Source organism: Camarhynchus parvulus, chromosome 2, assembly GCF_901933205.1.
Source record: "Camarhynchus parvulus chromosome 2, STF_HiC, whole genome shotgun sequence".
Taxonomy (NCBI): domain Eukaryota; kingdom Metazoa; phylum Chordata; class Aves; order Passeriformes; family Thraupidae; genus Camarhynchus; species Camarhynchus parvulus.
In genome coordinates this window covers 63,860,509-63,887,265 of record NC_044572.1, presented here as the reverse complement: position 1 = coordinate 63,887,265, position 26,757 = coordinate 63,860,509, and the positions used below count along the sequence as shown (strand labels likewise).

At 42.0% G+C, this 26,757-nt stretch overlaps 3 protein-coding genes across 12 annotated transcripts in view; 2 read left to right on the top strand and 1 right to left on the bottom strand.

The window, feature by feature from the left end:
* Positions 1-1,762: 1,762 nt before the first annotated feature.
* PAK1IP1 (PAK1 interacting protein 1) lies at positions 1,763-10,554 on the bottom strand. The gene is made up of 10 exons (XM_030971400.1): positions 10,008-10,554; positions 8,494-8,656; positions 6,506-6,626; positions 6,341-6,415; positions 5,672-5,724; positions 5,098-5,243; positions 4,909-5,006; positions 4,127-4,226; positions 2,830-2,956; positions 1,763-2,220 (listed from the first exon to the last, which is right to left on the bottom strand). Exons 1-10 carry the CDS (start codon positions 10,068-10,070, stop codon positions 2,060-2,062), a joined length of 1,107 nt encoding a protein of 368 aa, XP_030827260.1. The 5' UTR covers positions 10,071-10,554; the 3' UTR covers positions 1,763-2,059.
* On the top strand, positions 9,533-23,207 carry LOC115917403 (tRNA selenocysteine 1-associated protein 1-like). 8 transcript variants are annotated; one of them, XM_030971404.1, is made up of 11 exons: positions 9,878-10,338; positions 11,194-11,354; positions 12,735-12,815; positions 13,823-13,899; positions 13,996-14,129; positions 14,698-14,829; positions 15,718-15,837; positions 17,920-18,115; positions 18,677-18,722; positions 19,293-19,461; positions 22,594-22,908. In XM_030971404.1, exons 4-10 carry the CDS (start codon positions 13,870-13,872, stop codon positions 19,427-19,429), a joined length of 795 nt encoding a protein of 264 aa, XP_030827264.1. In that variant the 5' UTR covers positions 9,878-10,338; positions 11,194-11,354; positions 12,735-12,815; positions 13,823-13,869; the 3' UTR covers positions 19,430-19,461; positions 22,594-22,908. The 8 variants fall into 8 exon arrangements, with proteins under 8 accessions (XP_030827262.1, XP_030827267.1, XP_030827268.1 ...); XM_030971402.1 differs by lacking the exons at positions 9,878-10,338; positions 22,594-22,908 and adding an exon at positions 9,533-9,779 and having other exon boundaries at positions 19,293-19,705; XM_030971403.1 differs by lacking the exon at positions 22,594-22,908 and having other exon boundaries at positions 9,904-10,235; positions 19,293-19,705.
* Positions 23,208-25,152: 1,945 nt separating this feature from the next.
* NUP153 (nucleoporin 153) overlaps positions 25,153-26,757 on the top strand; it is a 45,536-nt gene continuing 43,931 nt past the window's right edge. For all 3 annotated transcript variants that reach the window (XM_030969274.1, XM_030969285.1, XM_030969264.1), the window contains exon 1: positions 25,153-25,439. In XM_030969274.1, the coding sequence (XP_030825134.1) occupies positions 25,347-25,439 (93 nt within the window). In that variant the 5' untranslated portion in view covers positions 25,153-25,346. The remainder of the gene's footprint in view (positions 25,440-26,757) is intronic.

Below are 26,757 nucleotides of genomic sequence, written 5' to 3'. Positions count from 1 at the left end.
CATTTCCTCTCTCTGCACTGCTGCCTCCCCTCTACCATTCTAAGCAGTTCCCTGAAAACTAGAATGGAAAATGTGCTGAAAAGGAAGATGTACACAAAGATACAACAACAACAAATTGCAAAGTACTCATTAGTAGCAGAGTATTCACTCAAGGTATAAAAAATATGGGTTTTCCCCTAAGGACTGTTCTTCTCTGTCTCCAGTTCACAAATTGTTCTGAGTCTCATGAGATGCATAATTCTTTGTTACTACACAGGGGATTTAGATTTTTACAAATGTGTAATTACTACTAAGTTCAAACTTTAGAATCCAAATTCTGTGGAATTTTTGCTTTTTAATCTTAAAATTACATGCAGACTGGATTTTTTTCCTAGTGCTTCTGCAACTGTGATCACTGTGTCCATGAGCTCATGTATTTAAAAATTCAAACAATAAAAACAGTTTAGCAGTGGCAGACATTTTGTCAAGGACATAAGATAAGCACAATCAAATAGACATAAGACTTTACAAGTGAAATTGCTGTACACAATTCCCTTATTTAATCTTACGCTTTTTAATTCTTATATTTACTGTAGAAGCCTTAGGAATTAAAAATCTAGCACCTTTATGTCAAGCCAACAAACTATTTGAAGTCCTATACTATTTATATGTGTTTGTCAACACAAACATTTAGGGTATCATTAAAATTAAAAGCTGTGTAAGCTCAAACTTAATCCCTTTAATGCTGAATTAAACTGAACTTGCATAAACCAACTATATTGAGTATCCAAACAAGGGTCTGATCATTTATCTAAGTAAGGAAAACAGTTATGGAAGGTGAATATGGATACCTTCTGCCACATGAAAAATAGCACTGATGATGCTCATTTTGTTTCAGTGTCAGAGCACAGAGCTGAACTGGAGTTACATCCTGTCTTATATCTCTAAAACAGCCTGCATTCCAGTCTCCAGATTTGGCTCAATCTATTTTCTGATTTTCTCTACTTTTTCTCTTGCTACACAAATAAGGAGGAATGGATGAAGTGAATCAGAACAAAGCATAATTCCAATTACTCCCTGAAAACAGAACTAGTAATGACTACTCCAGTAGTGCAGAAAACAGCATTAACAAGCCTTACACCTTAAAATAAAGAAATGAAACATTTAGTTCACCTCTTTGACCTTGTTCAACTTTGTTTTTCCCACTGTATATTTGTAATAAGGCTTAGGATGAATTTCTGATGCCACGGACTGGGAAGGTAAGGAATTTACTTTTTGTTTAAGTGCAAACAAAAGAGGTGACATTTTATCAGCATGGTAAAATTTCAGGCGTTATATAATTTTTTAACAACATGGCTCATATCAAGAACTTGAAAAAATACATTGGGAAGGGGGAAGAAAAAGTAAAACCTTATTGGTTGAAACTCTTCTGCCTAAAATTATGTATCATATTCTGAACAAAATGTTTCAGTGATGTGAACCATGAGTGCAAAGACTTTTTAAGAAATTAAATATATTTAAGTATGAACACAGTAAAGAAGCCAAACACTGTGCTTATAAAATCCATGTATAAGTCCATATCAAAAATTAGAAATTACAGTTTTCCATGAGTGTAAGAATGGGATGTGATTATCATATTTTAAGTAATTTTAACATGTTCTTTCTTACAGTAGGAAAAGAAATGCAGGACAAAGGCAGATCATACCCTGAGTCAAATGAACAGTAACATTTTCAACACTAAAAAGTGTACATGTTTTTAATATTCATTTAAGTGAAACAAAAATGTAACTGAGAAAGATGCAGCTATTTTATTATTTTAGCTGGCTTTTTCAGAGACAGTTAAAAAGTGTATGGTATTGTTAATAGAAAAATATAAACATTACATATTATGAATTTATTTTGGCTTTGTTCACTTAGGGAAGTTCCCAGAACGATCAGTCAGTTTATTAGGGTAAGAACAATAATTACTTTTAAACAACACATAGGATCAGAGGTATATGTCCTGTTAGGGTTTAGATTATTATAAAAACTAGGGCAACACCAGCATTTACTTTTTGTACAGGAGAGGAAGTAGTTGCCTTCATGCCGAGCTATTCTGTTTCTTTTTCTTCTTTTGCACTGGAGCTTCCAGCTTTTGTTTCTCTGGAATAATTTTTCTCTTTCTTTTTGCTATTTTAACCCTTTTAGTAGTCCAAAAATCTTTGTTTATCCTGGCTGTTGATGATTTTTCATCTTCTGTTTCTGAAAAAAAGCAAGGAATTATTCACACTGACCTTTATGTCCAGTCTTTGTAGTCTAAATGGCAGAGAGACTTATTTGTATCTCATTTTTCAAAAAAGGGTTATAAATATCTTTTTATTTTACAGTAGAAAGTGCCATTTATGCTAGTTTTGCCTGTGAAATTAAAATCCATAAAGATCAAGTATGCAAATAGATTACAATGCAGGAAAACAACAGCAGAAAACCCAAACAAATCTGAGCTAGACTTCTTAAGTTTGCCCCGCTACAGTGGCCTCACACCTAATTTTGCTTATAGGAAAACAAGACATGCAGTTCTATCAACTGTTTGTTTTCTTATCTGTCTCAAAAGCTTTGCAGTGGCTTCCTCAGGATGTTATTCCAGTAAACAGAAAGAGAACTTTACTAAAAGTGAAAAGAAGCTTATGTTCTCCAACAAACATATGGGCTTGAGACACTATCAGATTGGTAAGTGTATCTGTATCACTTGCCAGCATCATATCCCCACTTCAAAATACCAGAACATTTTCCAGTGGATATAGGAGAAGCCTCCCACTTGGTGTATTTTATTTCACAGTCACATTAACAATTCAAAATACAAAGTTCTGTTACCTTGAGATGATGTTGCAGTTTTATCAGAGTTTTCTTTCATTTCTGAAGCTTGGTCAAGCCACACTGCAAGACACGTCAGCCTAGCTTTGGTATTGACTTCACACAGTAAAGATGGCCCATCTCTAATCTGAAGAAAACATAAAATAAGATTATTTAAACCTCATTTTATTTCTGGTTAAATTTAATGAAGTATTTGAAGTGAGAAAGCACCTAACTGCCCACTTTCATTGTTTGGCAATTATATCACTCAGCTTTTGGAATACAAATATTCTATTACAGATATCAGGGGATAAAGTGTCACAGACACATGGGCAGTGTTAACAGCATCAACCCACTGAAAACTACTGTATTAGGATATTCTACCCCTAGAGCTGGACAGAGCAGCCCACACTGTTATGCAAAACTTTGCCTGCAGGGAAAGGAATTTGGTCAAAATAAATACAATGTTACACAGAAAGGCAAAGATCACTGTCAATTCTGTACAAGGGGAACAGAAATGTAAGGTGAAGAGGAAAAAGGGAGATCACTCCTGCACTTACAAGTATAAAAATAATCAGAGTGGGTGAAATTAAAAACTGGCAAATTCAGATCTGAAGTGTATATATGTTGAGAAATAATTATTTGAACTACCTAAGATACTTATCATAAAATATAGTAGATCCTTTGTAACTAGGCAATAAATAGTAAAAATCTATTTCTGATTTTAAGAGCAAACAATAAACACAATAAACTTTAAAGGCAAGACATGATTCCTTGTTGAACTGTGTTACTCAGAACTGTTTGAAAATACAGGAAATACAAGTACTCAGTACATTTATGTATTTGAATTTTTCCAAAGGATAAGTTCCTCCCCCGACATGAACAACCACCTTCCCCTGCCCAAACCACAGACTTTGTGTTTTCAGAAGAGTAGCAACAGTCATCAACATTACAGAAATTCACAGCAGTCCTTAACTAATTACATAGTCATAACATACATAACTGATTAGTCTTAAGCCTGGCTACATCTGATGGGAAGCATGACTTTACAAAAAGTGGAGATGAAATATCATAATATCATCAGATTTTATAGTTTGTTAAAAAAGAAAAGATACAAAGATGAAAAAAATACGAGTGCACAAATATATGTGCATAGACATAACATTTCTACTGAGCATAACATGGAAGAAGATCAAGACATCCACATTTCACATAAAATTTCCTCAGTGATTTAAAATGAACTCTTACAACAGAACTGTCTGCAATTCTGGTTCTCTGTTGATTTTCTTAAATGTAACAAGCAGCCTAATAGACCAACCTTCTCAAGATCCAGATTCCACATTTTAATGTAACCATCACTGGATGCAGTAACAATGACATGCTGTCCTTCTCTTTCAAAACTGTAAATATCTTTTATTCTGTGAAAAAGAATACAATTTTTATCTTATAGCATTGCAGTTCACTTCAGACCAGTAAGCTGAGACAAATTAAAAATGAATAGGCAACAGTCTAAAAAATCAGTTTGAACAAAAACCCCCAAGTGACAGGCAGGAAGTTGGATCTGCTTTGAGTGCTGTCATTTATATTACGAACATTTGCCTTTGCTAGGCTTATTAGAATTCAATTCAGAACTCTTTAGTACTGTAAAGCATACACTATTAGACACATCAGTGACATTAGTGATAATGCTTTTCTGTTTTGATGAATTCAAAGAAACATTTGGACAAATATTTGGTATTCAAAAACAGAGAATACATAATTACACTCCTATTGTTTGAACTGAATAAAACTGGTTTGTTTTTTTGAAGCATTCTAAAGAGTCAGATTCAGTAAAGACTGGTTAAACACAAACACACACACACTCACAAATTTAGAATAGCAATATTCTTAATTCTGTACCCTATTGTTTTTTAACATGCATGGACACAGTACTTGTGCTCATACAAAAAGCAAACAAGTCTGTTTGGAATTTAGCACATAAATAAACTCACTTTCTATACTAAAACAAAAGCAAAATATGCTGAACATTACAAGCTGTAGAACTTTAGAGAGGACTCAGCATTGCCATAAATATTTAAATAATAAACAAATATAGAATACCTGTTTTCATGAGCTTTAAATTCACACAAGCATTTTTGAGAGTCACAGCTGTAGAACCTAATAATTTCATCGTCTCCAGCTATGGCAAGGATAGAATCCTTGGAATGAGGAAAGAGAAATGGAAGTGTGATTAATTTCATGTGTTTCAAAACCAGTTAATTTCCCAACACCTCTCGTTTTTGTACTTACTGTTATAAATCTAAGTGAAGAAATCCTCTTCTCTGTTGTAATGGTGCCAGTGATTGAAGCTGTATCAAGTCTGTAGATATCCACTTTGTTTGCTATCACAGTCACATACTTCTCTCCATCAGGGGACCATTTAATTATGTGTGCATCTGTACACATTGATACAGAGAATCTAAAAGTAAGAATCTTTAGAAGCTGCTAGACACTGTTTTCTACCTAGACCTAAGAAAATATTCAGTGAAAAATCAAATAAGCTTGAATAAATAGCTATGCTCTTAAATGTTTATTTCTGATTATCAGAATCATGTAAAGAAAAACAAACTGAAACACATTTATTTAAATGCTCTGACCTCAAATATCAGGGAAAAAAAGGATTTACTTTAGTGGTACTATGTTTTCCTTTTGCTAAATGACTATTATGAAGGACATGGGCTTACATATGCTTGCCTGCATGTGTAAAAAAGACATTGTGAAAGTTTGCAGTTAACTGACTTGATTAATTCAGTCAACTTTTCTTTACATCAAAATAAAACTATCAAATTGCACTTAATTAGTGGATTTACATTGATAAACTCACTTTGCTTCAGGTTTTTGATGAAGGCTGATCGTCCTTCAACAAGATTCCAAGTTCTGAAACACAACAACAGACAATTTGCATTCTGGTTAAAAACAGCACAGCAAAACTGAAATCCAATCTGCTGTCATGAGGCACCCAAAGAAAGCTTTTAAGCCTCTCTATGCATTTTTCTGCCTTCTTAATGCAAGAGAAAATGATGAGTTCATATATTGCTTGCAGCACGCTATAATGTTGAACTTGTGTTATTTATTTGCTAAACCACCATTTGCAATACTGAGCCCAAAAGGAGGCCACCAGAAATTTGTGCTATTAAAATAGCATTTTATATCTCTAAAACAGGTATCTACAGCAACATGGAAACACTCCAAGTGAAAAATCACACTAAACAAAACCTGTCACTTTTCAAAAGTTTAAACAAATTGTGTTCCAAAATGCAAACATATTTATACATCTACAAGTGACTTGTGAAGAGTCAGAGCTCACAAGAAGAAGGTATGAACAGCTGGCACTTAGAACTTCAAAAGACAAACAAATGGATCTTTGAACCATTTGATTACAAATATGTTTTATCAGTGTTGCCTAGTCCCAACATGGAATTGTTGCTTATAGCACCTTATCAAGAGTTATTGAATTATGATTCTCAGCATTCCTTCATCATTTTTGACTCACCTTAATGTTTTATCTGTTCCAACTGACAAAGCTAATTTCCCAGAAGGATGAATAGAAAGAGATGTCACATGTCCCCTGATGAAAACAAAACATTAGTCACATGTATTATTTACAAGGAAAATAGACATGAAAATGTATGTGAATATGAAGGTTTAAGAAACTTACTTATGTGCCTTAATGGATTTCAGACATTCCCATCTCTTTGTGTTCCAGATACAAATGAGTCCATCTTCAGCCCCACTCAGTAGATGTGCTGTTCCATAGAACTCCAAAGAAGTTATCGTGCCTAGAAATACAAGTAACAATGTTGTACACACCAAACAGCTATTGCACAAATTAACAGAGAATGTACAACTTAACAGAAAAGCTTCTTCCGTCAAGGCATGCCAGCTACTACCCTAACCTTGGGAAAATCTAAATGATTTCCTAAGTATTTCTTCAAAAAACCCTCAAGCTTTCTTGCTATATTCAATAGTCTGATATGCTCTGTCAGGCACCCTTTACCCACACATGTCCGCACTCCATCTGGTCTGTTCTCTGTCACAGCAGTACTCAAACACTGGGGCAGAGAGAGCGCTTCTATTGGTGATAGGAATGCTCCCACATCAAAGCCCTGCTCCTGGCACACAGCTGAATTTTCTGCACTTGCTGCTTCCCTATAATCACCAGATGTATCATACATGAGTTAAATGCAGTTACCATGCTCAGTCTAGCTCCTGGATCTTTTTGGTTAATCAATAGTGAGCTACAAATGACCCAAATAAATTTATGTGGACAACCATTAACAGATGGCTGTACCACTGATATAGACAAAGGGTGCACCCTCAGACACTGAACTCTGTGAGTGGTGAGGGATGGGGTGCCAGAGGAACATGAACAAGTTCAAGCAGTGGGCTTGAAACTCCAAGTTCCACAAAGCACAGTGCAAGCTGGTAGCAGCATAGGCTGGGGGGATGGACAGATTGAGGGCAGCTCTGCTAAAAAGGACTTAGGCTTGCTGAGGGATGAGAGGCTGGACATGACCCAGAAATATGCACTTCCAGAAAGCCAAATGTGTCCTGGGCTACATCTAAGGCAGCGTGGGCAGTGGGTTGAGGAAGGGGATTCTGCCCTCTGCTCTGCTCTTCAGAGAACCTGGAACACCTTCAGTTCACCTGGAACACAGCATCCTGTTGGAGCATCCAGCTCCAACAGGTCCCCAGCATAAGAATGATGTGGACCTGTTGAAGCAAGTCCAGAGAAGGGCCATGAAGATGACCAGAGAGATGGAACACCTCTCCTGCAGCGAAAGGCTGAAAGAATTGGAATTGTTCAGATGGGAAGAGGCTGCCCATTGTGGCCTTCCAGTCCCGAAGAGGGCTTAGAAGAAAGATGGGGCCTTTGAGCAGGGCCTGTTGTGATAGGACAAATTAATGGTTTTAGACTAAAGAGGGTCAATTTAGATTAGATGTAAGGAAGAAGTGTTTTTACAAGGACAGCAGTGATACACTGGAACAGCTGCCCAGACATGTAGTTGATACTCTGTCCTTGGAAATGTTCAAGGCCAAATTGGATGGGGCTCTGCGTAACCTGATCTGGTTGAAGATGCCCCTGCTCACTGCAGTGGGGTTGGACTACACAACATTTAAAAGATCCTCTCCAACCCAAACTGTTCTGTGACTCTATCATGTCCTTTGCAGCTGTAATTCAGGCACCACATACAGTGGGAAAAGTACCAGGTTAACTCCTCCGGCAGCAGCAGCCTGTTTTCACACACTAACTCTTTTTTGTGGTTCCTGTACACTTGTGACAGGGCAAGAACACTGGGAAAGACAGTAGCTGGGAGTAGGCATGGTCTAGATAAACCATCCTGACAGAAGAAAAGTGGCACATAAGCCCTTGGGGGCTCATAACTTCTTAACCACTTCTTAAAACTACAAATAATTTAAAGCAGCAGCAGGATTTGTGAGCTAATACAAAAATAATTGTTTTTACATTCTATGCTGAAAAGCTTACCTGGTTTGTATGATCACACCATCATGGCTGCAACACCACCACTACTACAGTCTTATTAGAAAAAAAAAATAAATCAGTCTTCTTCTTCTAGCAAGGGCCAGTTTTTCAACTACAATTTTTTATCATTAAGGTTTTTTTACAAAGAAATGATCCCTTACCATTGTGCTGTAGCAGCGCCCCATGTTCAATCTTCTTTTTCATGTCATAGATTTGGATTGTCTCATCTCTGCTCCCAGTGACCACATATCTGTTATTCACTGCTACTGCTGACAATGAGGCAGTGTGGGCATGATGTGTAAAATCAGGGACGACTGTCCAGGACTGTAAATGAAATGCAAAACAAACAGGTCTTTCTTAAGCTTACCACAGAAAGCTTCCATTTCATTGCCCTGTAATTTTATTTTTTAAAAGCAAAAGGTGAAAAGGCGTATGTGTAAAAATCAGAATCACAGAATCAAATAGGCTGGAAAAGACCTCTGGGATCATCATGTCCAACCCATGACTGAACATCACCTTGTCTACCAGACCATGTCACTGAGTGCCACCTCCAGGCTTTCCTTCAATACCTCCATGGATGGTGACTCCACCACCTCCCTGGGCAGTGCATTCCAGTGTCTAATCACCCTTGCTATCAAGAAATTCTTTCTAATGCCCAATCTGAATGTCAGCTGACACAGTGGGAGGCCATGTCCTCTTGCCCTGTCACTAGCTGCCTCAGAGGAGAGGCCAACCCTCACCTGGCTACAGCCTCCTTTCAAGCAGCTGTAGAGAATGCTAAGGTCCCCCTGAGCCTCCTTTTCTCCAGACTAAACAACCCCAGCTCCCTCAGTCCCTCCTCATTGGACTTGTGCTCCAGACCCTTCAGCAGCTCCACTGCCTTTCTCTGGACTTGCTCCAGCATTTCAATGTCTTTTCTGAATTGGGGGGGCTGAGAACTGAACACAACACTCGAGGTGTGGCCTCACAAGTACAGGCGGAGGAATTACACTTAGCTGTAAGCATAATGGGATCTTCCTGAGTTAATGTGCTGTTAGGAGATTAGTCCAAAGGATTTAAGCGTGCAAACCGCCCCTTGTAATCAGTGCTGTGCTTAGACGAAGCTGTCTCTGCACAGAGATAAATCCCCAGAGCAGGAAAGGCGGACCCTCTCGTTTTCCATCACGGCAGGCTGGAGACACGCCTTCCACGTGCCCCCAGCCCACGTCCCATCCATCCTCCGCACCGTGCCGCGCCGCGCCGCGCCGGGAGGAGCACCCTCGCACCGCGGCCCCCCGCACCCACGTGGCTGCCCGCAGCCCTGAGGCTCCGCCGCTGCCGGGAGCCCTTCGGGCCAGCGAGGGGGCCGAGTCTGGCGGCAGAGGCCGCGGAGAGGCCGCCCCGCCCCCGCAACGCGCTTTAAGAGCCCCGGCGGCGCCCGGAACCGCGGCTGCGGACGGGCGAGACGGTGAGTGCCGGGGTGGGCTTCCAGAGGGGCGGGCGGGCCATGTCCCCCACACACTTCCCCGGAGGCGCTCGAGACTGGGCTGGATGGGGCTCCAAACACGCTGGTCTCGTGGAAGATGTTCCTGCCTGCGGCAGGGGGTTGGAACGAGATGGCCTCCAAGGTCCCTTCCAACCCAGACCGTTCTGTGCTTCTTCCCCCCGCTCCCCCCGTTCCCCCTGCTCCCGTTACCTGGCCGGGCCGCGTGGCGAACCCCAGCAGCACCTGCTCGTAGCACCCCGCTACCAGCTCCATCCGCCACCGCACGACGCCGCCCCGGGGCTCCCGCCGGCTCTTCCGCCCGTCCGCCGCGCTGCCTGCGCCGCTCCGCGCTGGCCCCGCGCTGGCCTCCGGCAGTGCTCGCTCCCTGCGGGTGAGGAGAATCCCGTGGGAGCCGCCGCGGAGCGGGAAGCGCCGGAGGTAGCGGCGAGGGGTCAGGCTGCGCGCGGGGCAGCCCGCGCAGGGGGGGCCTCGCGGGGCGGAAGCGGCGCTGGCGGTGATGGCGGCGGGGAGGACGAGAGGCGTTAGTGCCGGGATGGCGAGGGGGGGGAGGGGGAGCGATGCTCGGGATCGGGGGCTGCTGGCGGGGAAAAGGGGCGCGGACCGATCTATTGGGAACGAGGCGGGGTGGGTTGGGCTGGGATGTTCGGCCCTTTCCCTTCCCGGGGGCCGCGGGGCCCCCGCCTCCCTCAGGGCGCGCGGGGCGAGGAGGCCCCGGCGGCGCTTGGGCCGAGGCAGCCGAGAACCAGCCCCTCCCCAGCCCCAGGCCTCGCCGGCTTTTATTGTTATTTCGTCCGGTCGCTTTATATTTTTTCATGACTTAATTTCTTATCGCGTAGTATGATAAGCAGGAAGCGCGGCCTCGGCGCCAGTGTGGCCGCTTGCGGAGGGCCGCGGCCGGGCGGGGCGCACTTGTGGTCGGGCTCTTCCCGTCGTGCCGAGTGGCTCGGTTAGAGAAATGCGTCACGGCTCGGGCCTGGGCTTGGCCGGGGTCACCGCGCCGGCCCCAAGAGCTCTGGGAGGCTCCCTCACCCCCGTGCCCTGCCCTGCGCCTCGTGTGAGCGAAATTAGTGCCAAAGGAAGTGGGGGGGGTTTGCCCGCTGCCTGCGTGAGCAGTGTTTGAAGGGGCGATTCAGGCTGTGAACAGCTTCGCCCACCTTTTTGCCCGTATGAACGTAGTAATGCAAGAAAGTGGAATAAAATAAAAAACTGCTATGGTGTATGTGTAATCCAGTTAAAGATGTGTTTGAATTATGGAGATTGAAGCTGCTTAAATGAAAACTACCTGTGACTGTAGATAGAGTTAAAGCAAATGTAAAAAATGTATTATATTGGTACATGCTGTTTTAACTGCTTTTAAAATGATCTTGTTTTCTAGTGAAAAGGTGAACATTGGACAGGGAGGCGTATGTTTTTGCATAAAAGTTGGTGATAACCTACTGAGAAGCAGTTCTGTCACTTGCCTCCTGATAGCCTCTTGCAACAAGAGCACTCTGTCGTGCGTGCCATCTTCCATCAGTTCTGCACGAGTGAAAAGTGGTAAGTTTAAAAAAAGTTTCTGTGCAGTTGTGAATTCAAAAATCAGTATTTCAGTGTTGAGAGCATGGAGGAGTTCATGGTTCTTTTTATTGAAAGCTAACGTTACAGGAACATTGTTACATGGATATTTGCATTAGTAATGACCAGCCTTAAGAAGAATTTGCTGCTGATAATTCTTTATAATGAACACAATTACTTTCAGTTAGCATGTGCTCAATGTAGCATACACTAACCTTACTAGTATTTTACGCCTGTTTGTACTTGACTCTTTCTTGGCTTCACAATGGCTGTGGGGACAAAGTCCATAGTTATTCTGAAAAGCACCATGCATGGATGCTCTAATTATGGTTTATTGCTATCCTGTGTCAAGTTAGTCTAATCCAAGTAGTGCTCTGAACTCTGCAGGCAAGCCTTGAAGGCATTGTAGATGCTCTGTGTTTATTTCATTATGTGGCTGTGGATTTAATCAGCCAAGATCTAAAACATTACATAAATTCCTGCGTGGAAATGGGAACTAGAAGTTCAGCCATCAAGTATCTGCACAGGATACACCAGATGTAAGAAATCAGTAGGGGTGAAGAACACCTGTGTGTGGAAGTAAATGCAGAGTATTTTGCAAATGAAATTAGTTTTTGCACAGATTTATATTTGTTGGATGACTAGGAGAAAAAGCCTAAAGAAAGGATATTGGGATCAACAGAGATACATAGCTCTTCAGGAAAGTGTGTCCACTGGTTTAGTGATGGCAGTAAGATGTTATTTGCTGGTTTTGGTTTTGATGGTAATGAGTGAAATGTGTATGTGGAGAGGGTGAGAGGGAGGAGAAAAGGTGCAGAGAAAGATCATATTTGCCTGTGCTGTGTCCTCATCCTCCTTTTATTTTTCATATCCTTTAGCACATAGGAAGTGTACCACTGCTTGTTTTCAGCTGAATAGTTTGTGGTACAAGTAAATTTCAATTTGGCTAAAAGGGGAAGAAACTGACGAGGTTGTACAAAACAGACTGAAACCTCCATCTTTTGCCTTGCTTTTAACTATTTTAGAATCTTCTGGATTATTGGGTTATTATATGTAGGTATTTCAGAATTAAGGGTAAGGTATAGGGGACTTAATCTCTAGAATTTTCTAGTGCTTTGGACAGTGGGAGAACTTTGTGGTCTGTTACAGTTTAGGACAGTGAAGATTACATCTAATCATAATCCTGTTGGCCATATATCCTTTTTATCTCCAATGTTTAAGCAGTGACAAGTTGGAACTTAATTAAAAAATTAAGTTCTGGATTAATAACATTAAAGCATATGGTGGGGTGAACATACTTGAAAGTAATTAATATTGAGGATAAAATCCTTTATCTTCTTTTTCTCCCCTACATTTTTACAGCTGAAGGAGTGTAATAAATTGAACCTGCGCAGTTTTACTGTTCGAGAAAGACAGAAGACAGTTTGAACCATGGCAAGCCAGGTAAGATCATTTAGTCAGAAATACAGGCATGCAGTGCCTAAACAGATTCCAGAACCATACTCAGAATTCCTAATAAATGTAAAGCTGACATAGCTAGCTTGCTCTGAGTTGGGTGTTCTTTTAGTCCTAAGACTTCTTCCGGCAACTGTCCTCAGGACACTTCATTGTGTCGGCTCAAGCAGGTTGGGGGGCATTACATTAAGCTTTGCAGTTTGCATTATTTGAGCGCGAGTTCTTCTGAAGGAGCTTGCGCATAACACTCTCTGTATAAGATACATGTGGACTTGTTATAGAGGAAGAACATTAAAGCCTGCGTAAGTAAATGCTATGGAACATCATTCTTATTTTTGGAAGTCCTTGTTCTTCAGAATCTTCATTGAGGGAGACAACCGGTGTTAACAAGGCTGTTTCCCCTCCTCTTTTGTGTAGTTGCCCCACTCACTTCCTTTTTGAGCTGTGGTTTTTGGGGTTTTAGTGTATTTTTTTTCCCTTAATTTTTTCTTTTTCTTTTTTTTTTTTTTTTTTAATTCCCTTAGAGGCACTTTTTATGCCTCTTTCCTCCTGGCCTTGCATCTGGGTTTGAGTTTTCCCTCAGCTGATCTAGTGCCTGTTCCTGGTCTGCTTTCTCCTTAAATTCCATTAATCGGCCTCTTGTTGTTCCTGGCCTGGGAGAGTGACTCACTGCTGGGTAGTGAGGAGAGGCATCTCACAGAAGAATTCCTAGGTGAGGGGAGATAGGGACAGTGGAGATTCCTTCTAGGCAAGAGTGACAATATCCCTGCCTGTTCAGTGTGCAGACTGTGCTGCGGCAGGGTTTTTTGCATCCTGGAGTTCAAGCGGAACACAGTCCAGTCCTGAAGCTAATTAACATTTAGGATTGGCCAGCATCAAAAGGCTATCTGGTTTGTCCCTAATTCCCAAAGGAAGCTGTCAATCCTTTAGCCAGCTTGACAAGTCAGGGGAATATGGCTGTTCATACAATCCTTTGGCTCTGTTATTTTTGCCAGGCGTTTTCCCCAGAGGCTGCTTTCCCTCATGGGAGGCGGAGGGAGAAATGGGACCCCAGGCTTCTTTCAAGGGCAAGGTGAATATGGGGAAATCACCTGTGGTGATGGGGAGTGGGAGGGAGGAATGTAAATGAGGCTAAATACTATAAAGGTCATTTTTTTTCTCCCTACAGGACTTGATGGCAAAAAAAAGAGAATGTCTCCAGGCCTACAGCTGGTGGAGAACACCCCAGAAGAAACGGAAGAAAAAGAACAAAATAAAACCCGGAAGAATAGAGTTTGTCCCTAGTAGTACTAACACAACCAGGTAACCTTTAGAAAGGAGCAGCTCTGACCCTTTATCTGTTTAAATTGCAAATGACTACTGAATGTTATCAATTATTGTAAAAATCCTGAAATGGCACACCTGGTGCCTATACACTAAGTATGGCTTATGGAATTGTATTGCCATTTAAATAATGTTTTTTTTTTCCTGGTTTATCTCTCTCATAATCGCTTGAGATGTGCTGTCAAAATAGTCTTAGCTCTTTTTGAATTCTGGCCGTAACTTAATATTTTTTTTCTTGGTGTTTTTGGGTGTCCTGCCCTTCAGACAACAAATAATAGTTTCTAAAACCAACTTCTAAAAAGATCCTTTGATAAATTTGAGTCTTTATTGAAATGCTTGAAAAAGCAGTAGAATGGACTCAGAGAAATTAAGAACTTGGTGGAGTGATGGCATTGCACTTCTGTACAGTGCTTAGCAGAGTTTTGCAGTTAATACTCTCTTCATATTTTGTCTCCTTATTTGTCCAGTAATAACTATTTGCTTATATAATAATGACATGAACTGGATTATTCTCAAACTTAATGGTGGTTTTCTTATCTTTTTAAAGACCAGACTATTCAATATTTGTTGGGGAGCTGACTCCAGAAGTAGATGATTTTCAGCTCTATGACTATTTCCTAAAGAGGTACCCTTCATGTATTGACTGCAAAATAGCAACAGACCTGCTAGGATATTCCAGGTAATGCCTGTGAAAATGTGTTACTGCTGTCAGTATGTTTGTTGCTATAAGTAATATATAAGAACTTAGATTTGAACTGGTTTTGTATTTTCTTCAGAGGCAGGAAGAGAGATTCTCTGGCATTATTTTTTACCAACCTAGATCCTTGGGGTTCTGAAACTTTATGGTTAGTTTTAGCTAACTAATGGGTTAAGGTTCAATTCAGCCAAATGCATATCTGCATGAAAGCGGTTAGATGGTGGGAGAAAGGAGAGCTCTGCATGGACATCTGTGCTTACTTACAGCAGTGTGTCCACTTAGTGCAATACTCAGGACAAAATAATTCTCTTTTTACACATGGAAGAAAAGTGTAAGGCCTAGCAAATCTTAGGGGGTTGGGAGATGGAAATACTAGTATTAGTAAATAAATCTTAGTAGAAGTTAGACTGGCAAGGCAGAGAGTGAAGCAGGGATAAGTGAATTTGCTGTTCAGAAAACACTGGCTGTAATGGACTAATTCAAGAAACTTGAAATCTGAGAGACAAAATATAGAAAGAAGGATAGAGCTGTAGAGCACAGGAATGGGTTAATACTGATATATTGAATATACTGAACTGCTGTAAGTGCAGAAATATATAATCTGGTTACTTACACAGATAGCAGTTAACATACATTGTTTTGCTGGCTTTCAGCAAGTTGCATCTTAATGCTATCAACAAAGCTTTTTGCTTCTGGCCCAAGTTCTTAATTTTGTGAAAGCATCTTCTGTGCATGCGCACATGCCAGAGAGGTTGCTTAGGTAATAGAAGCTATAGTAGCTACTATTTTAATGAAGACAGAAATTGAATTAATTGGCTTTGTAACTGTTATGAATACTAGAATTTGTTTTCTCCCTTTTGAAAATTGTAGAGGGTATGCCTTTGTCAGATTTGGTGAGCAAGGTGATCAGATGAGGGCACTGCAAGACTGCCAGAATGCACCAGGTCTGGGGGGAAAACGAATCCGGCTGAGCATAGGAATTTCTAAAAGGTAACAAATGAGTTGTGCATTGATAAAGTAATTCTGAATAATTGGATTTTTTTAGCTCTGCCTTTGTAAAGACTGTGGCCCTTGCTATAATGGCTGTACAGGATGCAAAATCAAAATTAAGAAGCATTATGTTTTGACTGCCTGGATCCATCAGCCTCGTTGAGGATTGCTAGGGAAATCCAGCTCTTAAGTCTAGCCAGATTGTATAATTTGGGTTTAGCTGCTGCTGTGACCAGCCTTAATGCTTGTGGTAGTGAAGCTGAATGTACTTGTGTTTCATGTTTGGGCCTGAAGAAGGTAGAAGGGACAAGAAGTGTTTCTTTTTATGCTAGGAGGTTCTTCTGGGCCTTTCCCCTTGGCTTAGACAAGGTAGCACATTGTTAGTTTTAAAGTAGGCTGGCAGAGGAAGGAACTCTTTAGCGGGAAAACACGGAATATAGAGGGGAAGAAGCCAAAGGAGATGTTGCTTGAGCAGTTTGTTTAGAATACTGCTCTTTGCTCCTCAAGTGATTAGGGCAGCAGGAAATTGAAAGTTGATTTGATTTGAGAGTTGTTTTTTTTTTTTTCTGACAGTTATTTAAAACAATGCAGTTAGAGATTTGATACCAAATTTGATAAACTGTGATCCAGAATACAGGCAAAAATAGAACTGTCTATGAAACAATTTCAGTATATATTCATGAGGTTAGTTTGTGTGTTCTGTTAGAAGGCTAACAATAACACCTCCTGCTTCTCTTCCCTGGTAAATTTTGCCAATGTTGCCTTATTGCTTTGGAACAGAAATGCCCTTACCCAAGAGAGCACTGTCCAGATTTGCTTTCACTAACTTGCTCTGAAAATAAAATCCCAAAAAAAGTTTTCTTCACTTCTACTGTCCAGAAGAATGTCAGCAGCATTTTTAGATGTTTCTTTCCTATAGAGATGGATGTAGGAGAGAAGTTGGAAGCAGAAGACGGAGACATGAAACATCATTTGTTTGTTACAGTAGTAAGACAATAAAATACCTATTTATTAGAATGTATGTGTAGCTTCCCAGTAATGAAGCAGAAATGCAGTGTGAGTATTGACATACACACACCTCTAATCTACACCTGTTTCTGAATGGCTGAGTACTGTGCTCTCACAGCATCCAAAAATTCAGCCATCAGAGTAGTTTGTCATTAAGTCACTTACGTTGGAAATTATTTCTGAGCTCCTTCAGTTTGTGGTCTTGGCAAAAAGCCCCAATCTGAATTTTCTGTAGCAAAGTGGAGATAAACAGACATTGGACACTGCAAGCATAGGAGGTCTGCTTGTATGTAATTAGCATAGGGGATTTCTTGGAATGTGTAGCTGATTTGTCCCAATGTTTTTCATGTGTTGTATCTCTGGTTTAGAACAGACTATTCTTGTTCATTGATACTTGTCATTAGTCAACTTGAAGTTGACTGGGAAAAATCTGCTCAGGAGAGGGAAAGCAGTGAAAACTAATCACCTGGCCCTTTGGTCTTCATAACTAATAAGTTTTGTAATTTTCCTGCTGCTTTGGCTTCATTCTGGATAATGGCAGTGCTGACTTCGCCTGACAGCTAAGCTTTGGCAACTGTTCATGGACCAAAACTTGAGAAGGTGAAGGTAGACGTGGTAAATTGACAGGCAGTGTCAGATGCTTCTCTGAAATAGATAATCTGACTTTACCCCTTCTTTCTGGAAATAACAAGATTTCGTGTTAACAAAACAAAAGATGGAAGGACAATTAAACATTTAAAGTATCTTTAAAAAAGCAGTGCTTGGTAAAGGTCTCTGATCTTAATGAATAATTTTTTTTATCAGTAAGTTGCTTAAACAATACCAGAAGTATCCAAACTGAATATAGATAAATGTAACTCCAATTAATCCCGAGAAATAATTATTTTTGGCATTGCTGAAGGTGAGCATTTGCTCTCTTCATAAACATGAGGTGTATTGTGCTGTGACATAAGACTTCCTGAAACTTTAGGAAAGTTTTTTCATAAATTTGGAAGTGTGTGAAATTGTTAACTTCAGCATTGGGTTTACAGTTGTTCTGCAACTCTTAACTGTATATACCTTCTCATGTTTCAGACTGAAAGCAGAATTCCAGCGGTACCAGTCATACAACTATAATGATTATTATCAAGATTATCAGAACTACTATTCACAGTGGAATTACGATCCTTATGCTGACTACAACTACAGCTCCTATACTCCCTATGATAGCATGCAAGCTGTTGGAGACTGCTCTTTAGGAGATGCTGTTATGGCTCCAGCTGTTTTTGAGGTAAAGATGCTACATAGTTAATTAAAAAAACCCCCACAATTAACAAGTCATATGGATTGTGTAAATCAGAGCAAAAAAGTCCTAAAACTGAAATCATGCGGTCAGATAAGTGTGAAGGTTATGGTCAACATGACCTTTTGGATTTAATTGCTTGAGTGCATTTGTAGAATTAGATATTTATGCAGTAATATTTGTTCTTGTATGTCAAATAACAGTTCTAACTGCAAGTTTTTGCAGTGTTTCTCTCATCCTGTGTTTTGGATGTACTTTGCTTAAAGCAAAATAAAGAATAGTTGTAATTGATCAACTGGCTGACCTAGATATGATCATCTTACAACTTCCAAAAGTGCATTTCAAGTGGAACTGCACTATGGTTTTCTCAAAAAACCCAACCAAAGCATTAAAAAGCAACAAACACCCCACAAGAAACCCTTTCCCAACAAACACCACCTGCTCCTGCTTATTCTATAGCTGTGGGAGGAAGGGAATGTTTGGGAGCATAAAATTTTGTATTTGTGATGCTTTCTGAAACTGACTATGAATACTTTCTCTTTTTTTCAGGAAGCTTCAGCTATGACTGAAATCAATGATGACCTAATAACTGAAGGTAATGATAATTCTATCACTGCAGCTTGCATTTAGCCATACTTCTGCCCTTTAACAATACAAGCCAGTGACTCTTGGGTAAAGAACGAGTTATAGCTAAGATGAGGTAGGATTTTAAAGCTAATAGTGTACACTATGTCAAGTAGAATGGGACATTGTCAACAATGCTTTGCAGTAGGCTTCTTGTAACTTTGCTTTCATTCTCTGTCCAGAATGGTCTGTTGGAAAAGGTACTAGATCTTTGTATTGATTCTGTTAAGATTATTCTATGTTAAGCTCATTAGTAGAGATATCTTGTAATGGTGTCCAAAAATTTTAATTATCCCAAAATCTCTGCTTGATGTGGAAATACCAGTACAGTCCTAGCATTTGATGACCCTAATTCCAAAAGAAGCTGGACTTGTTAGCTTTGTTAAAATTCTAAGTGAAAAAACATCTCACTAGGTGTATTATTAAGTTTGTTAAATCATTAAATTTACCTCAAGTACACTTTATTAGGCATTTACTTCAGGTTTTTGTGTGCAAGCCTCTCAAGTTCTGACACTTATACTTACCAGACTTTTATTTTTAGATCCACAGCTGTACTTGGATGTTGATGAAATGAACAGACAATTTATGGAGACAAGTGAAGAACTCTATGATGCCCTCATGAATTGTCACTGGCAGCCTCTGGATACGGTCACTTCTGACATCCCCTCTGCTATTTAAGTGTCTTATATAGCATGACCGTTATGACCAAGGTGCTAAAATTACATTTCTTCTACATTACTCTAGATCATAAGTTTTAAAGCACAATGATAGGTTGGGGTTTTTTTTTGCTATGCTTTTGGCAGTTTCTGTAAACTTTTTCTTTGTTTTGTTTTGTTCATCACTTGGAGCATCTTGAAATCATGTAAATATTCTAGAAATATTCTAGAAATGTAAAGAGTTCAATGGGGTCTAAAGATAGACTTGCCTGTGTAAATAAAATTTTGTTTCTGCAAACTGGCCAGCAAGGGATTTTACTTATGTATGCGAAACACTTTCTCCTTCTGGCTTGTGGAGCTTAGCTGGAGGCAGTAGGGATATTTCACTTGTCTTTGGTATGGGCATCAGCACTAGCAAGAGCAAGCTCTCACATACTCCCAAGATGTCTAGGCAATCTTACAAGCTTTTACTCTTAACATGCTGTCCAGTTTGAACATACAGAAGGGTAAACTCAGAACTGCTGTAGCTGCAAACATTCCAAAGACTAAGGATGATACCTACTGATAATTTTATTTCTACCCTTCTTGTTAGTCTTCTCATCTGACCTTTTACAGCAAAGAAACTGGTATAATATAATACCTGTTCTTACACGTAAAAATCCTTGGAGAAAACCCTGTGGTTTAAAGAGGGAAGAAAAACCCATCAGGAATTAGAGTATCCCAGTATCCTCTTCAACTAAGTTGCACCTATCCTAAACATCTGTTATTTGTTCAGTCTTCATGCTCAGATGTTTCACAGTGATGAGGTCTATAACATTTTAGGATGACAGCTCTCAGTATTCGAGTCAAAAGAGGTTAGGGGAGATGGCAATGAAGAAAGTTCTGCTTTAAGACAGGAACTTCTGAGTGGCTTCCTCTAAACTACTATTATCTGAAAGGGTATAAAGTATTTTCCAGTCATAGGGTCTTAAGCTCCTGTTACTGCTTAATATACACAATGAAATAAATTCAGGCTGGAAACAAAAGAATACTTTTTGAAGAGAAAAAGGTATAAATAATCATATAGCTAATACATGTGAAAGCTACTAAAGCTACTGAAGGCATTTTGGTACTGATGTGTGTTTTGGGGGCAGTCTAAACCATAATTGCTAGGATGGCAGTTTTTTTTTTTCCTTTAATGACTTAATTACATTGAAGTGGTGGTCATAACCTATATGCTGTTCTTAAATGTGAATCTAGTACTGCATTGCAGAGTGATGACTTGGCACAGCAGGTCCCTTCTACCTGCTCACCAGAATCTCCCTCTTTTCACAGTTTAATTTCAGCTGGGATTTTTAAGTCCCACCCATGAAATAGAGATGCACTAAACTAGAAAGGTCTTCTGGTGTGATATAGGAACTTCATTCTTCCTGAATTTTGTGCATTGCATATGTAGAAAGAGAGCAAACAAAAGCCGTTAATTTAGGCAGGGAGATTACTATCACAGTCTTAGAATGTTTTCCTGCTTTGGAGAGAACTAGTTGCAAAGTGGCTGAAAACTGGAATTTTGTATATGAACGTTTCCCTGATGTGAACTGGTCAGTCTTTGGAGAGTCACAGTAGAGAGATTATTAATGGGAATGTGACAGAAAGTGGAATAAATGAAGCAAAGAGAATCTGGATGGGGAAGGGAATTGTGTGTCTGTATAGAATTGTTTCGCAGGATTGCAGAAGGAGGAAACTGAAGATAGTAGATGCAGGCCGCTTGAATTTGGATGTGGGGGTCTTAAACTTTAAAAACCATGCTGGATTTGATGTCACTTCAGTTGTAGTGCACAGTTGTGGTGCCTGAGCCTGGTAATACAAGCCAGTTGCTAGGCAAAGGATTTTGTATCTAGCAAGCACCGTCATCACAAGCTGGGAGATTATAACCCAGGCAGAGACCTGGAAACTTCCTGCTTTGAAGTGCATATCCTGCTTTGCATAGCATTACCTAACACCATACTTCACTTGCAGCAAGTAATTTGTGGGAACCTTTCATTGTGTTATCAGATCCTAAGGGTGTATGTTGGCTTGGTAGAAATACTATAGAGTATCCACTGATTTTTAGCTTTTGGAAGGTTGATCCACGTGTGAATTATGTAATAAGGAGCCCATGTAGTTGTGTGATTTCACTTCGATCAGCACTGTATCAGCACAGCACATAAACCTCAGAGTCTGTAGTCACTATATTTATGCAGATTTTACATCTCAGCAAGGTCTCCAAACTCTGCATTAGAGAGTCTTTTTGGACATGCACCTTCTGGTTTGGGCTGTAAAGTACCCATATAGTGAAAATACTGTTTATGCAATGTAGTGGGAGAGGTTGTTTGGGCCATTATTTGTGCAAACCTGAGAGATGTTGGGGAATATATTTTCTTTAGTCAGCACAGAAGAAAAGTGAGGTGAAGGGGGAGTCTGCTGGTTGCAGCCTATGTGATAGTGCTTTAAATAGCTCTCTTTGTTTTCTGTCTCCTGAGCCTTTCTAGTCTATACTGCTTACCAGTTAGGAGTGCATATGTGGGATCAAGATACTGTGTGCAGCACAGTTCTTTACTGTAAATGCACACTGAGAAAGCTTCTGTGTTGGTGTAAGCACAAATTTGGGGAAAAAATGAGTGCATCAGATCTGCTGGCATTCATTGCTGAGACTTTTAATTGAGGAAACTTCCAGTGCTGGTCCAACTACTGCCTGAATTAGCAAGCTTACACAAAGACCTGAACATGTCCATCATACAGATGCCTGCTCTCAGTTCTACAAAGAGCCGATTGCAGTAGAAATATAAAAATATTTGGAGCAATGTTTTCAACACCATCTATTTCACTTTGGTTGTGTTCTGTCTTTCTTACCCAGATGAAATGTTGTGGGGTTTTTTAAGTCTGATGAAGGGGGTTTTTTTGAAGAATCTTAGTATTGGTTTTATAAACTCTTCATTGTACCTAGCTGTGATAGATAGTGCCTTTACCTAAAACCCACTTATTTCTTGAAGAAGAGTAATGTTTTTGTTTTCCACTTCTCTGAACAGAAAAGCTTTAGTACCGTGGTTTGAGGGGCTAATGATCCTGCAGTCAGTGAACAGGGAGAAAAAAACAGGCTAAAAACCAGTGAAGACTGAAGTGTTCAAAAAGGTTAAATGGTACTTAAGCCGTGAATGTTTCTTTTTGCAGGGATGCTCTTGGACCAACAGCTTCTTTCTAGTGCTACCTCAAAGTAACTTGCAGATATAACTCACAGGGAAGATTGATCAAATGGTGATGATCACTGTCATTCTGCTGGAGATATATATATATATTTGCCTTTTGTTTTGTCTCATTTTTAATGACATTTATTTAACTTCAGTGACTCACATCAATAGATGTTGTTTGACTACATCAAAAAGTATTTCTGAGTCATGAGTTTCTTTAAAGATATGTCACCATATGGAAATTGTTCTAAATAGGTAAAATAAGTAAATAAAGCAGCACTTGAATTTACAGAGCAAATGTCTAGTGTAGCTGCATTTGACATGTATGTGGAAGAGAAAATTGTGTTTACAGCTTACCTTAATATTCTCAGCATGCATGAAAAAGGAAGCTTGTTTTAAATTTGTTCAGCTCCTACCTGACCAGCACTGGAATGATTTTAGTCAGTTCTACACACAGGTACCATTTTAGAAGCCCCCATTGTCACCAATGAATGTATGTTACCAACTGGCACAGTTTCTATCCCCTCTGTAAATCTAGCTCTTCCCATCATGGAAACACATTATGCTAGCCTTCCTTCCCCTCCTCTTAAGCTGAAAGCTAGCATGGTAATTGGTTCCTGGAGAAAACGAGTTGCAAATCCAGGCAAAAATACTATTTTTTGTTTTGATAATTATATTGATGTAGATCTTGACATGCCCGTTGTAGAAGCAGACCATCATCCTAAAATTAGTCAGCAGCTGTAGCACACCAGCCATTTACACAAAATGAGGTGGTTCTTGCAGGTGACTTCAAACAGGCATGTTCCAGGATAGGGATTGTCTGTCACTACAAGTCATCCCCTGCATGTAAAATTGTATTCCCAATTGTGGGGCAGGAGAGTAAGAGTGCAGTTTATGAGGAGAAATATCTGGATAGTAATTCCACTCTGCTGGGTATTGGGTAGTGGTTATTTCCTGTAGATAATGAGAAGGGGGCAAAGAATTGAGGAGTTAAGTAATGTAAGAGAACTGGGAGGACCCTGATAAAGTTCAAAAAAACCCTGTATGAAGCAGAAATGAGGTAGCACAAAATTCCCCAATACCATTTCTGTTCCTCTGTAGCTGCTGCCTGTTTACATTTCTGCATGCTTTCAGAACCACCCTTGTTTCAGCTCCCCATAATTCCCCCCACACCTCTCCTAGTTCCACACACCCTTTCTTCAGGTGTGTGCTGGGATAAATGCTTTTTTTTTTTTTTGTGGAAGGGGTGTGTGGTGCATCAGGGCTCTGTCCTGAGTAACAGTTTTATTGACTTGCACATAGGGGGGAAGATGCTTGTGATTTTCTGCACTAGTCAGCTCCATCCTTCCCACGGCAAGTTGATACTAAAAATAAAATGTGAAAACATAGATTTTTCTCAACTTTCAGTAGGATAAAAGCCCACATTTTTATGTATTTTAACTTGGTAATAGGAATGCACTCTTCCTCATGTTTTGAGGAAGTAAGAGTCATGGTGAAGCTTTTTCCTCCTACCTCCTTTCCACATGCAACCACTAAGCGATGAAAAACCTACACCTGCTGTGTCTCTTGCCTACACAAACCTACTCGCTAGTGGCGGCACTGCAGACTTCCCGGTGCCGTTTTTCCTGCCGCGTTCTCCACGCTGTTCCTCGTCAGGGACAAGGGAAACATCCCCCTCATGCTGTCCCTTGGGGGAGGTTCAGCGTGGATAACTTGTGTCCCCGGGGGCGGAGTGTCAGGAGGACAGACGCAGGCTCAAGAAGCAGGTCAAGAGGCAAGGAGCAGAAACCGATGCACAGAAAATTCCACCTAAATACGAGGAAAAAAACTACTGCGTGAATGACTGCTCAGAGTGGAACATGGTGCCCACATAGGTTGCGGGGTCTCCCTCACTGAAGAAAGTCGGGAAGTGTCCGGATGCAATCCTGTGCCATGTGCTCTGGGACGACACTGCTTGAGCGGAAAGGTTGAACCAGATGACTCACTGTGGTCTCTTTCAACCTGAGTCATTCTGTGAAACGCCGCGGGAAGAGGGGAGACGGCGGTGGAATCACCCGCGGCGAGACCCCGGCACAGACCTCCGCTTTAGCCCTCAAGGCGTCCCTGAGCTGCGCCCGGGGGCAGCCGTTTCCCCCGCCACGTCCCTCTGCGGGTCGCGGCAGATCCCAGCGAGCACTTTTCCCGCGCAGCCGGCCCGGCCCGGCCCCTCCTGCTTCCCTCGGAGCGGGGGCGGTGCGCGTGCGCGGGAGCGGCCGGGCCCTCGGCCCGGCGCCGCTTGTGTGACGCGCCCGCGCGGGCTGGTGACGCGCGCGCGGCCCGGGGCGGCCGCCGTGTGGTTGGTCGGCAGGGCAGGGGCGTGCGGCGGCGGCGGCTCGGGCCGCGGGCGGGCGGGCGGACAGCGCGCGGGCGCCGCCGCCGGGCGGGAGAGCGCGAGCGAGGAGCGGCGGGCGGAGGGATCGCGGAGGGAACGCGGGGAAGGGAGAGACGCGCGAGAGGTAGAGGCGCGCGCGCGCGGGTAGGGGCGGGGCGGAGGCCGCGGAGGAGCCCCCCGCGCGCGCACCAGAGGCTGCGCGCGGCGCGTGGCGGGCGGGAGCGGCGCGGGGGGAGGGAGGCCCGGCCGGGCGCGTCCCCACGGGGACGGTGACAGCGACAGCGCTGCCGGGCCGCGGCGGAGCACAGCGGCCGCACCAGGAGGAGGAGGACGAGGCCGCCGGCGGCGGCGGGCCGGATCGCATCATGGCCTCGGGCGGCGGCGGCGGCGGCAAGATCCGGACCCGACGGCACCACCTGGGAGCCGCGAAGCCGCCCTACGCGAGGGGCAAGCAGCAGGTGAGGTCGCGGGTCAGCCCGGTGAAGCCCTTCCCCTCCTAGCCCGCTTGTCCCCCGGCGCTCCCCTCAGCGGCGGCAGGAGGCGCCCCGGAGGCCCGACCTCTTCCCTCCGCCACCCTCCCCCTCTCCGCTCTCCACGCAGTCCCACGTGCGCGGCTTCGGGCCGGGGTTTCCCGGTGGCGCGGCCCGTGGGGAGGGAGGAGGGAAGGGTTTCCCGCCGGGGCTACGGGGCTTGTGGGGTTTCCGGGCGCTCACCCCGCTCCGGCGCCGCCGGGCTGCGGGGGGATTTCGCCTCCCCTTTGTCTCCCGCTTGTCCCCCGCAAGGCAGGAGCAAAGGCGGGAGGAGGAGGAGAAAGCGGCTGGGAAGGGGTAGGTGCGCATTCCCTCTCCTCGCGGTTGGAGCGGGCTGGCTCCCGCTCCGTGGGATGCTCGTTTTGTCTCCGCGCTGCCCGGTTAAATCATGATTATATTGATCTTAACTGGGTTATCAAGTTAGAGTTACTCGTCAGATTTAAGTGTATCGCTTCCAATATTTGCTTTTCTTGACGAATTCCAGGTTCCAAATGAGTCTGTGAGGGTGCTGGGTAGTTAGGCATCTTCCATTGCGGTTTTTTTGGGGTTTTGTTTGGTTTTTTGTTTTTTTTTTTTTTTTTTTGTTTTTTTTTTTTTTTGTTTGAAGGATGCTTCCTGCAGGACCCTTAGGTTTCTTCACCCCTTCCTTATGCCTAAACGTGCTGGTGCAATGTGAGCAAAATGTAATTCATGAGACATTTGTTCTTCTTTATATTGTAGGACAGAATAGGTAGATAACAGAAAAAAAGCAGTTTTTAAATTGCAGTACATAGATCCCGTGCTATTTAGAGTGGCTGCAGGGAGTAGAAGCAAAGATCCTTCCCAACTCCTGTTTGTCAGAGAATTTCAAGATGCCTGGAGACAGTGCTCTGGAAATGCCTTTCACGTGTATTTATGAATCTGAAATTGACTGTAAAACCAAAGCGTTTACATTATTAAATCGGCAATATAAGCCAGGAGATTAAATACTATATGTAAAATTGAGGGTGTGTTACGCATAAATTGTTGCTCAATTAGTTTTTATTATTTGGGAAGTACTATACTTAATCCTTTGTATAGCACACTGATCAGCAATGTTGTCCTTGTAAAGCGGGCAGGGTGACGCTTCATGCAAAGAATCACTGCACTTCACTTGCAGAGCAAATGTTGAAAGCTTTTACGTGAACAACAGAGTAATGTTGAAATTGCAATATCCTGCACGTGGTGATACTGTGTAGAAAACCGATAAAACAGATGAATTTAAGAT

What these genes read in the sequence shown, in the direction of transcription:
- PAK1IP1 (XM_030971400.1), bottom strand. Translation starts at nt 10,070, where the DNA reads ATGGAGCTGGTAGCGGGGTGCTACGAGCAGGTGCTGCTGGGGTTCGCC. An exon ending in GGCGCTGCTACAGCACAATG is followed by an intron (nt 6,627 to 8,493) that starts GTAAGGGATCAT and finishes TTGTATTTCTAG; the next exon opens with GCACGATAACTTCTTTGGAG. An exon ending in TTTAAAGCTCATGAAAACAG is followed by an intron (nt 4,227 to 4,908) that starts GTATTCTATATT and finishes TCTTTTTCACAG; the next exon opens with AATAAAAGATATTTACAGTT.
- LOC115917403 (XM_030971404.1), top strand. Translation starts at nt 13,870, where the DNA reads ATGGGACCCCAGGCTTCTTTCAAGGGCAAG. An exon ending in AGCATAGGAATTTCTAAAAG is followed by an intron (nt 15,838 to 17,919) that starts GTAACAAATGAG and finishes CTCATGTTTCAG; the next exon opens with ACTGAAAGCAGAATTCCAGC. An exon ending in TGGCTCCAGCTGTTTTTGAG is followed by an intron (nt 18,116 to 18,676) that starts GTAAAGATGCTA and finishes TCTTTTTTTCAG; the next exon opens with GAAGCTTCAGCTATGACTGA.